Source organism: Coregonus lavaretus (genome assembly GCF_964263955.1).
Source record: "Coregonus lavaretus genome assembly, chromosome: 27".
Lineage (NCBI taxonomy): Eukaryota > Metazoa > Chordata > Actinopteri > Salmoniformes > Salmonidae > Coregonus > Coregonus lavaretus.
Window position 1 is genome coordinate 28,896,818 of NC_140014.1, and position 12,837 is coordinate 28,909,654.

At 42.6% G+C, this 12,837-nt stretch overlaps 1 protein-coding gene across 1 annotated transcript in view; it reads left to right on the forward strand.

Annotated features, from left to right (window-relative positions):
* Nucleotides 1-2,465: 2,465 nt before the first annotated feature.
* Nucleotides 2,466-12,837, forward strand: part of LOC311102683 (potassium channel subfamily K member 10-like) — a gene marked incomplete at both ends in the record, with an annotated part of 36,309 nt that continues 25,937 nt past the window's right edge. The window contains 2 exons of the mRNA XM_084144054.1: nucleotides 2,466-2,523; nucleotides 7,647-8,059. Of these exons, the coding sequence (XP_084000180.1) occupies nucleotides 2,466-2,523; nucleotides 7,647-8,059 (471 nt within the window). The remainder of the gene's footprint in view (nucleotides 2,524-7,646; nucleotides 8,060-12,837) is intronic.

Here is a 12,837-nt window from a genome sequence, read left to right on the forward strand (position 1 = left end):
AGGTTGGTGGCACCTTAATTGGGGAGGATGGGCTCATGGTAATGGCTGGAGCGGAATCAGTGGAATGGTATCAAACACATGGTTTCTATGTGTTTGATGCCATTCCATTCACTCTGTTCCAGCCATTATTTTGAGCCTTCCTACCCTCAGCAGCCTCCACTGGTTCCTGTATTTCCCTTGTTAGTGTAGTCTCTTTAGACCGAATCGTCTTTTTCTTTACTGATTAATATTGAGTTGAATGACCTGTGAAGGTACATTTAAAGTTATCCCAAACAATAAGGGGATTAGCTGAACATATATTGTGATGAAAAGATTCAGTTATAGATTATTTGGTCTTAGTTAACAACAAATTGTCCTCCAGTAGACTTTGATTCAATTTCCAATATCCCTGTCCAAGTGGAAATTCTGTATCACAGGAGGTTGGTGGTACCTTAATTGGGGAGAATGGGCTCGTGGTAATGGCTGGAGCGGAATCAGTGGAATGGTATCAAATACAGCAAACACATGGTTTCCATGGTTTCCAGGTGTTTGATGCTATTCCATTTGCGCCATTCCGGACATTATTATGAGCCGTTCTCCCCTCAGCAGCCTCCACTGTTCTGTATGTTATGTGAAGGCCAATTAGATGATGGTCCGATCGGATTCTTTTTTATTTCTTTATTTTATTTCACCTTTATTTAACCAGGTAAGCCAGTTGAGAACAACTTCTCATTTACAACTGCGACCTGGCCAAGATAAAGCAAAGCAGTGCGATAAAACCAATAACAACACAGAGTTACTGTACATATGGAATAAACAAAAACAAAACGTACAGTCAATAACACAATAGAAAATCTATATACAGTGTGTGCAAATGTAGTAAGTTATGGAGGTAAGGCAATAAATAGGCCTTAGTGCAAAATAATTACAATTTAGGATTAACACTGGAGTGATAGATGTGCAGAAGATGATGTGCAAATAGAGATACTGGGGTGCAAATGAGCAAAATAAATAACAATGTAAATAACTATATGGGGATGAGGTAGTTGGGTGGGCTAATTACAGATGGGCTGTATACAGGTGCAGTGATCGGTAAGCTGCTCTGACAACTGATGCTTAAAGTTAGTGAGGGAGATAAGTGTCTCCAGCTTCAGAGATTTTTGCAGTTCGTTCCAGTCATTTGCAACAGAGAACTGGATGGAATGGCGGCCAAAGGAGGTGTTGGCTTTGGGGATGACCAGTGAGATAGACCTGCTGGAATGCATACTATGGGTGGGTGTTGCTATGGTGACCAATGATCTAAGATAAGGCGGGAATTTGGATCTGTCTCCTATCAATACTTTTTAAACCTTTGGTGACAGAGAGAAAGAGACAAGAAAGTAGTTAAGACGACTAGCTTGATTAAATCTTCTCCATGTATATCTCACTAGGTCAGGGTTTTTTAGTCTCCATATATCCACGATCAATTTTGTTATCTCCTTAAGGGCACAGGGGTGATAGTTTGTAGTGTGATTTCCTTTATAGTCCATTGAGGTACTTAACACTGTGTTATAGTCTCCCCCAATAACGATTTGATCATTTGTTTCCTGTAAAGTCAATAGATTGGTATACATATTTTCAAAGAAGTGTGGGTCATCCTGATTTGGACCATATATACATCTATACAGTTACATTATAATTTTTTATTATAGTTTTTTTTTGCAGTGGTGGCCTAGATTTAGCAGCAGTAGTGCGCCTCTGCTAAATGCATATAGGTAAAACACTGGATGATGTAATGGTTTTAGTAGTCTATTATTTAATTATGACTTTTACTCCTGTGCCATGTGCCTACAGTACACGCTGGTACCCAACCATGAGTAGAGTGGAGCCCTTTATTTTAACCCAACCGAAAGGAGGAGGATAGGCGGTATCCCTCCCTGGCACAAAATAGTAAGTAACCCAATTACAAACATTTGTTCATTATCATTTATAGGCCCATAATTAGCTTACAGTAGGCTATTATTGGTAATATAATTATAACTTTTAGAAAAACGTGCATTGATGGAGAGATAGACTAGTAGACAATAAACGTTGTTCCTCCTTTGTTGGGGGTGACATCCTCATTCGTGACTGTGAAGTTCGTTCTTCTAAAAGAGCTCAACTCACTGTCCACTTCTTCAAGTGGACTGGCGTGTGAAATGTGTTGTAGCCCATTGGGTGTTCCTGAATGGTGCGACAGACAGTAGGCCTACAGAAACCTTATTACGATCAATTTGTCCAGGCGTGCACCACGCGCCCATGTCAAGCTGAGAGAAGGATGGGTTACATGGCTCCAGACAATGCAATTTTCGCGATACTTTTCAGGAATATTTTATTATGCCATTCTAAGCAACTATAACACAGTTTTGTTATAAGGGCGCTGGCAGATTTGGTTTATTTTCCTACATTTTCTCAAGCGCTATTGAGCAGATTTATGGTCTTAGTGTGTATTGAGAATAATAATAGCTATGAAATTTCCACTGGAAAACCCTAGAAAACAAGTCAATTGGGACCCCGAACAACAAGGTTAGTAGCCTAAATACACATTTTCCTCAGAAAGTGGAGTTTGACCCTGAATAGTTTGTCTATGCTGACTGAAGAAATGCTTAGGCTGAGTGAGGCTAAGTACAGTTGTCTTTACCATCCACTATGTGAGATAAAATGTGAATACATTTGTTTAATTATTGTGATTGTGTGTATATATAACGCATCTTTCATAGATTTTATCTAAAAATAACAGCTAAAATAGCTTTTTATTCTAATGCAATGTGATCTTTATGTTGCCAGTCGGTTGGGAGTAGATATCTTTCTTCTCCTTCCCTCTTGGGCTCAGCTGTGTGGTACAGTAGGCTACAGCGCGCTCTTCGTTGGGGATACGTAAAGGGGGGATAGGACAGCTGCTGGGGAGATGCCCATTCAGACCATTGGGAATTACCGGGCAGACAGAGCCTTTTTTTACTGACATTCCGCATGCTATGATCTGATTCAGTATTTGCTTGTCGTCCTCTACTGAACCCACACATACAGACTCCTTTTATGATCCATGCGCACCACTAGTTAATCATTATCCTCAAGCTTAACGGAGGTGTTTCACCATACAGCTGCTAGGCTGAATAAATGAATATTCTGACCTCCCACTGTGCCACAATAGTGTAGACTGTTTAGGTGTCAGATTTTACATTGGGAATTTGTGTGGCTCAGCATCAGATGTTGCTGCCTGTTCTAAATGGACAAGAAGGTATGAAATGATCAATGATCATATCATAGTCACCAATCACCATGGCCTGTGGATACAAGTAAAGAAACAACTTCATTATCATCTTCATCATCTAGTAGCTTTTCTTGGATTTAGAAGATCCCCCAGTGCATCACCTCACACTTATCTTTGTCCTGTCAGCGTTCAGTATTCCTCTTGTACAGTCTGGATGAGAGACAGAGGTGGAAGACCAGGGGTATTAGGAATGTATTGGATAAAAGCATTAGCCTACTCTCCCACATAATCAAATCATGTGGAACTATGGAAATCAATAGGAGGCAGGTTCGGATCTTGTAACACAATTCATGATTAATGTTATATACAGCATTTTGTATAAGCTGAACTTGGAGCACGATATTCATTTCAAAACCACGGTAGGTTTGAGATATAGATTACCGTTACAACCATGAATTATGCTAATAATGATGGAACCATTTGTTATTCAGAATGTGATTGGAATTGAATGGCTATTTTTAGACAGATGCGGACTTAGTGGTAGAAAGCTCAACCCTTTTCATAAAGCGCTCATCCAGGTATGCTGTACTGTAGTGCCCATTTATTCCATTCCATTCATTTATCAGAAGCGATGAAAACCAATTAATTAATGGTTATGTTAGATTAGTCAAGACACTTGACCCAGTTGGATGTCGAATGGGTGGGCTGTAAAATTGGATGTTCTATAAAGTCCATCAGCAGGCCCTTCTCTGCAGCTTGCAGGTCTGAAAATATTAGATAAAATGTCTTCCTAAAGCTAATCCCACCCATCCTAAGAAAAAGTTCATTGTGAATTCCTTTATTGTGAAGTTAATCTTTTTGGGGTGGTTTCCCAAACGCCTAGTCCTTGACTAAAAAGCAAGCTCAATGGGAAATATTCATCGAAAATATTTTAAGACTAGGCTTAATGTGTCCAGGAAACTGCCCCTTAATGTCCTAAAAATAGCTTGAGAATGTTCTCCTAGGCACCTGTAATGTGGCCATGTTGATGTTGGTGATTTTCTGGCCTTATGTTCCCATCCTGATGACATCAGTTTGTTTTGATTCATTTAAGATGTGATCAGTGTCAAAGGATGGACTAACAGGATTTAGATCCCTGGAAGTGAGTGAGACTTCCTTGTTGTCCTTGAGTCATCATGACCGGTTGTGTTGGTGTTAGTAGTGTCCAAGTTCATACAGAAGGGTGCTAGACAGTTGTTCCAGGAACATAGTATGTGGTAGTGTAGTAACTGTATAATACAGTAAAATACACAGAAATCCTACAGTGTATATTGAAAAATAAAATTATTCACAAATCATGCATATTCTCTCAGATATGCTGACACTACTGTATTAAATTAATACATTACATATAGAAAAGTATGACATATATACTGCAACCAAGTTGCACAGTTCCCCACCTTGGGTGACCTCCCCCATCTCCCTGCTGGCGTGCATTTATTACACACCCCATTTGGAAAGCAATGACCCAGAGTGGCATTTATCCCCCTCTCTTACGGGCCACGCTCGTCTATTAGACAGATTGAATCCTGCTTTTAGAGAAGAGGGCGGTTTAGCACCTCTTGCCAATGCTCTCAGTGTCTCTGTGTATCAACAACACCTTGTCCTGCCCTTGATATCAAAACACCCACCGCATAATGTTGTTTAGATACGGCTGTGGAAATTAGAATTGAGGATTGAATACAAAACAATTCTCACTGTGGTAGCATTATCACATACAGTCCCTTCAGAAAGTATTCATACCCCTTGACTCATTCCACAGTTTGTTGTGTTCCAGTCTAAATTCAAAATGGAATAGGAAATACAGAAATATTTCATTTACATAAATATTCACATCCCTGAGTCAATACTTTGTAGAAGCACCTTTGCCAGCGATTACAGTTTTCAGTCGTTTTGGGTATGTCTGTATCAGCTTTGCACATCTGGATTTGGGGATTTTCTTCCAGGCAGATTTTCTCAAGGTCTGTTAAGTTAGATGGGGAGTCTTCGCACAGATTTACAATGGGATTCAAGTCTGGGCTTTGGCTGGCCACTCAAGGACTTTGTTCTAAAGCACTTGCAGCGTTGCTTTTGCTGTATGCTTGGGGTCATTGTCCTGTTGGAATGTAAATCTTTGCCCCATTCTAAGGTCATTTGCACTCTGAAGTAGGTTTTCATCAAAGATTTGGCTTAGAGCTGACCCCGTTTAGTTGACTGGTTGATTGTTTGGTCGATAGGCTGTTGGTCGACCAAGATTTTTTTTTAGTCGAGCTGTGACAAATATATTTCAAAAATCACGGCACACGAGACACCTGTCCGATTTGCGCCTATCTCAGTGGACTAATCCATTGAGGAGACTGTGGCATCGGTCTAAGAAGAAGGGGAGTGTGGCTAAGATGCACAAGGCACATCTCTCTCCAGAATGTGCTCTCTCTCGTCATTTCGTGTGCATTCATTGTTTCATAACTTCGTTGTGTGAATTGTTTGCCCTTTGATTGTTAGTGTCTATTAATTCCCCATTACATATATCACCAGTAGTAGCCTACATTTACCGTTAATACCCATAATTTCTCATCTACAATGTTTGTTTGGTTACGGTAATTTCTGTTCATACATTCAATATATTATTGTTATTATTATTATTATTATTATTATTATTATTATTATTACAGTCGTTTACCATTTTCATTGTCTGAGTGGACACGTTGTTTGCAGAGCTCACAACCTATGCTACTACACTTGTGAGAAACAAGTTTTGTTTTATTTCATTCCATTTACGAGTTTTGTCAATTTATTCATTGTCTTTTGTTTGGAGAATTCCTGTCAATGTTGAGTAAGGACACGCACCTGATTACGCATATAAAGTAGGCCTAGGCTACCTGGCCTGCGCACAAATGTAGGCCTATAAATGTGCTAATTTGGGGATGTCTGATAGTATTTCTGATTGTGTTAACTCACCAGCACTTATGCCGGTGGAGCTTCTCAAAGTAAACAAAGTCTGTTTTTACAATCCATTGAGAATGACAATAGTTCCTCAGTGTATTAGAGAAATATTTCCAGCTCTCTCTTCGATAACACCTCATCATGAAAAGGAAACATGTAATGCTCTGATCCAGTGGAAATACAGCTGTGTCTGTCTCGAGCTCACTGGCACAGGAAACTGAGGGCCAAGAATATTTTATACAATGTTGCAAGTTTGCTAGTGTTTCAAGTTCATTGCAGACAGGCCATGCATGAGGAGGGTTGGAAACAGTTTTTTTTCTTCAGGTTAGGCTATTGTCACGGAATCAGCCGAGGCTGCTCCTCCTCCTTGCTCGGGCAGGTTTCGGCGTTTGTCGTCCCCGGAGTACTAGCTGCCACCGATCTATGTTTCGGTGTTTGACTTGTTTTGTCCTGATTGTGTACACCTGTTCCCCATTATGTTGTATTGTTTCCCCTATTTAACCCTCTGTCGTGCATTGTGTGTTGTGTGTTATTGTATTCGTCTTCGGCAGTGTTAGTGTGCGGGTTGTTTTCCTCCTTGTATGGAGAGGGTTTTCTTCTCTGGTTACTTTCAAGTAAAGTACGTTTCCAGTAAGCTCTGTGTCCTGCGTTTGACTTCGCCTACCGCATTTCACCGTCGCCTTCTGACAGCTATCTTGATCTCTTTATAAATACATTTGATTTGATACTATAAAAAAACACATAGTGTGTCTATATATGGAAAAATACACTTTTTTTTTTTAATTGGTCAAAAGAAAAGAAGACTCGGTCAATATTTTTGTTGTTGTCAGGGACAGCCCTAATTTTACACCATTTGTTGGTAAACGTTAATCAAATACAACCACCGACTGTTTCCTCATTGCTGTTGCTCTAAAATGGCAAATCTGTGTTAATCCGCATGTGCTAATTGAATTTCAACAAGGAAACATTCGGGTTGTATTTGATTAACGTGTTATAAAAAAGTATGGATTTCAGCAAACAAAGAAAGGCATGAAACAACAGAGGACAAATATAGGTACACAGTGTTTCAGAATGTACATTTTTGAAGTATCAATGCATAGCGACACAAGGGAGTCGGAGGTTCATTTCAAAAACTCTAGTCTGCGCTCAACTCTGTGGAGGTGTTGAAGTGCTTGGCAATGCTACCCCAGGCTATATGGAATGGGGCATCTGTCCAGGGCTGCAGGCTGGAGTAGTACACTAATGGCTTGTATCATTAGTCTGCTGGGATAGATGGATACAGTTATCCCATCTGCCTCTCTGTTTTTTTCTAGAACATTGATACTGAAGTTGCAGAGGACAATGCCCCATACCTTAGCTGATGTTGAGTATTATTCAGGAAAGGTTAATGACAACATTTTAGCTCCTAAAAGCTACATTCTCAGAGGTTAATTATGACAATAGTTTGCCAACTTTAATGCTCTCCACTTCTGTTTAGTGGCGGTACAGACCAACTTGGCCCCTCCCAAGAAGGTCCAGTCAGGGATGATCCAGTCTAGCCTGGTCCAGGCCAGTGTGGCGGCCATGCAGAACCCCATGGGCTGTTATCCCAAGGGGACCAACGGCCACTGCCCCTTACCCCGGCTCTCCGTCTCCTCCCGCTCCGCCAGCGTGGTGGCCAGCATGGACACAACCGGCGACCTCTCGGCCCTCCACTCTGTGATGAAGTGGAAGACGGTGGTGGCGGTGTTCGTGGTGGTGGTGGCCTTCTTGGTTGGGGGCGGCCTGGCCTTCCGGGCCATGGAGCAGCCCTTCGAGAGCAACCAGAAGGACAGCATCACCCTGGAAAAGGCTTCGTTCCTGCGGAGGCACCCCTGTGTCACACCCACTGAGCTGGAAGCACTCATCAAGGTGAGTGTTGGCGGTGGTTTGTGTGAATGTGTGTGTGCGTACATACGTGTGCGTACGTGTGTGTGCGCGTGGGTCATTGGGAGTGGGACGATGAATGGTGATGGTTATCAGAGGCATCATGCCCATAGGGGGCACACGGGCACGTGCCCCCCCCCAGATATGTTTCCAATCTCTCAACCTCATAACTAGCTACCAAGAAGCCATTTCAAGTTATCAGTCAAGTTAGAGTAGCTAGCTTGTCTAATTATCTTAGCTGGCATGCCTGCTGGCAGGGTTGGTAGACTTTAGAAAAGCAAACAATAACTAAATTTACTGAATAAGACTCACATTCCTTTCAATCTTTTACCCAGATTTTAGCAGAGATTCAGAGAAGCATATTTTGTTTCTGTTTATATGAACACTAACCTCTTCAAATTCTATTCTATGTTTTGGAGCAATTTTGAGTACCCATGTCATAGTAAATGGACTTAGGTATTGGCACATCTCAAAAGTTCTAGGTGTGCAGCAGTAGTGCAGAGGTACATACAGTGCTATGAAAAAGTATTTGCCCCCTTTCTAATTCGTCTGTGAGCTGAAGCTGAAGCGCAGCTGGGTCATGCAGCAAGACAATGATCCAAAACACACAATCAAGTCTACATGAAAATGGCTAAAAAGCAAAACATTGGAAGTTTTGGAATGGCCTAGTCAAGGCCAAGACCTAATCCCAATTGAGATGTTGTGGCAGGACTTGAAACGAGCAGTTCATGCTTGAAAACCCACACGTCACTGAGCTAAAGCAGTTCTGCATGGAAGAGTGGGCCAGAATTCTTCCACAGCGACGTGAGAGACTGATCAACAACTACAGGAAGCATTTGGTTGGAGTCATTGCAGCTAAAGGTGGCACAACCAGTTATTGAGTGTAAGGGGGCAATTACTTTTTCACACAGGGGAATTGGGTGTTGCATAACTTTGTTTATGAAATAAATATGTAATTGTTGTGTCATTTGTTCACTTATGTTCCCTTTATCTAATATTAGGTTTTGGTTGAAGATCTGATAACATTCAGTATCACAAATATGCAAAAGTAGAGAAAATTAGAAAGGGGGCAAATACTTTTTCATAGCACTGTAGATCTGAGGAGTATCTGAGGAGTTACATAGATCCCCATCTATTGAAATGTAAAATAGGGTTGTTTGTATACATGTTACATTAGTAATCCTGCTTTAGCAGCTTGTTCCTCCACTGGTGCCCATGAGTCAGGGTGAGATATGAGCTAGGAACTTCCTGCCTATGAGCCTACCATGGACACACACACACCCCCCGCTGACTACCCACTGGCTGGCTGTGTGTTCTAATTAATAAGTACATTTCATGTGCAGACTGACAGGTCAGGCCACCCTTCTTAAAGTAAGCACAATAAGAGCCCCAGGGTCTCAGTCAGTAGCCATGATTTTAACCATGATAGCAACAGTATAATGAACAATGACACATCATGTATATAAACATCCACTTCAGGCATCATATTAGTAAAGTGGCATAATCGACCAGCAGTCTTATGTTACATAACTGTCAGCAGAGAAAAAGCAAGGTTAATAGCTGATCTTCTGGGTAAGAAATGCAGCCTTACGTAAAAAGTTGTAACCGCTGCGACCTCTAGAAATGTCCTTGGGCCTGATATTGTGAATAAGGAAGGCTATGTATTGATTTGTTGCTCGTTAACGACGCCCACACATTGCTAAATCAGGAAAATAAGCTGGTGGTCATGGTAGAGTTCATGTTTCTTTTATGTAACAACAAGCTGTAGAAACAGAGCTTTGTTTGTGTGCCAGACATCAGTTTATTGTGTGGAACATTCATCAGTGCCTTCAAGCCACTTAGTTTGTCTAGGTAGGAATGTAGTCTCCGTACATTCAACAGATATGAAAGATATACTGTAACCGATACCTACCTACCCATTGAACCCACATTCTGAAAGTAGTGTTGCTGGCTATATTTAATAAAGAACTAACATGAAATCATAAAATACCCAAGTCAGAAATTCTATCACAATACAGTGAAAAATGGTAAACAATGACAAAGTATTATTGGAAGTATGCTCTATGAGAAATTGTTTATATTGTATATACCAGTAAGCACACATCTCTAGCACAACCCTCCCAGAATATACCTTAGACTGACCAATGATGCCAATCAGTCTCTAAGATTAACCTGGATCTGAGGACCTGCAGTTGATTTAAAGCTAGAATGATGTTTACTGCCTCTAGTAAACAGTGACCTACACAGAAACGGATTAAATGTGTATTTTGGGCCTCTTTCTGCAAGGACACACCTGTTTATAGATGTAAAAACTAGGCTCATGAACCTTTCAGTTCCTGAGCCAGAACTTGTGAAAAATGGTGCAAATAACAAGCAGAAAAGACCAATCACAGAGTGGCTCTAAAGGGCCATCCACACCAAGGACGATAACTATATGGATAAATATAACAATAATATCTCTCTCTTTTGCAAAATTGTTGCCGAGGTCTGAGTGGCAAACAGCAAGGTTCATACAAACCTATGCTGCTGCAAACTAAATGCTAGCTAGAAGCAAGAGGAAATAACGTGTTTAATAAAAGCATACACACTTAGATAAAAAAGGGGTTCTATATAGACAGGTTGGTTGTTTAGCGACAAAACCGACGCATGTGCAACTAGGGGGCAAAACAGACGGGGTTGGCTTCGATCAGTGGTCACCAACCTTTTCTGAGTTAAGATCACTTTCTGAGTCAAAATGCAAGCCGAGATCTACCACTCAGATTTTTTTTTTTTGAACATGACTTAAACTTAAGCCTATGCAACATTAACCAATTAAAAACAATTCTGTAGCAATGAGGTTTGTGCAGTAGGCTATAGGCCAAATATATTCAGATTCAAAAACCAATCCATTCCAGCATGATGACTCGAGGACGTGGTTGAACTAACTTGCAAGCCTACCAATAAGCACTTTATTTTTCAATGTATTAAGGTAAGCAAAGTTTTTTGTTTCATTGTTGGTAAATTCAAACATATGAAGCCAAAGTAATATGATAAAATATAGTGTCACGGATTCAGCCGAGGCTGCTCCTCCTCCTTGCTCGGGCAGGCTTCGGCGTTCGTCGTCCCCGGAGTACTAGCTGCTGTCGATCGATGTTTCGGTGTTTGTCTTGTTTGGTCTTTATTGTTTACACCTGTTTCCCATTATGTTGTATTGTGTTCCCTTTATAACGCTCTGTTTCTCATTGTGTATTGTGCGTGATTGTTTTCGTCTTTTCGGCAGTTGCCTATGTGTGTGGGTTATTTTTGTTCCTCTCTGTAAGGAGGATGGCTTTTGTACTTTGTATTGCACTGTGTTCAGTAAAGTACGTGCCAGTAGCTCGGTGTCCTGCTCTTGACTTCGCCTACCGCATACACGTCGCTTTGACAGAATCACGCACCTTAAGACATGGAGTCAGCAGGAGCGGCGGTGCCAGCTGGATAAATGGAAGAGCGCGTAGAACAACAAGCGGCCATGATCCAGGCTCTCGGCACCGCCATGGAACGGGTGGTGAGCACCATGGAGCGATGGGAAAGAGGAGGTTTGCCTACACCTCCTCCGACGATACCACCACCATCAGCTATGCCCATCGCTTCACCTCCGGGGTCCAGTGGGATTCGGCTCTCGCTCCCGAGGGCTTATGATGGCACAGCTGTCGGGTGTCAGGGTTTCCTGCTCCAGGTGGAACTCTACCTGGCAACCATCCATCCGGTGCCCTTGGGATACGAGAGCGTGTCCGCCCTCATCTCCTGTCTGTCCGGCAAAGGTGCTGGAGTGGGCCAACGCCGAGTGGGGGGGAATAGACGCCGCTACTGTCAACTATGCGGAGTTCACCCGCCGCTTCAGGGCAGTATTCGATCATCCACCAGAGGGTAAAGCGGCGGGTGAGCGTCTATTCCACCTCAGACAGGGGAAGAGGAGCGCGCAGGAGTTCGCACTGGACTTCTGGACGCTGGCTGCCAACGCGGGATGGAATGAGAGGGCCCTCATCGACTACTACAGATGTAGCCTGATGGAGGACGTGCGTCAGGAATTGGCCTGCAGGGACACCAACCTATGCTTCGATCAACTGGTGGACATGTCGATTTGCCTGGATACCCTGTTGGCTACCCGCGGACGTCCGGATTCTGGGCCGTCCATTCCATCCCCCAGCACTTCCGATCCGACCCCTATGGAGCTCGGAGGTGCTGGTACTAGGAGAGAGACCAGGAGAGAGGCCGTCCCCTGCACCAACTGTGGCCGCAGAGGACACACTGCTGGTCGGTGCTGGGGAGGGTCTCCTAGGAATCGAGGCAGTAGGCAGTGCACTGATGAGTCATTCCAGGTGAGTAGGCACCCAACTCACCCAGAGCTCCCTGTTGCGCATATGTGTATTAAAGTTGTGTTTCATGAGGTTTCTCCTCATTCCCAGCATAAGGCGCTCGTAGATTCAGGCGCAGCTGGGCATTATATCGATCGCCAGTTCACCTATAAGTTAGGGATTCCTATTGTTCCAGTGGATGTGCCCTTCCCTATCCATGCCCTAGATGGCCACCCTTTGGGGTCTGGGTTGATTAGGGAGGTCACAGCACCTCTCAGGATGAAAATGCAGGAGGGCCATGAGGAGATAATTTGTTTGTATTTGATTGATTCTCCTGCGTTTCCCGTGGTGTTGGGGCTTCCCTGGTTAACGTCTCATGACCCCAACATTTCATAAATTACATTTCATAAATTACATTATTTCATGGCAACAGAGGGCTCTCAAGGG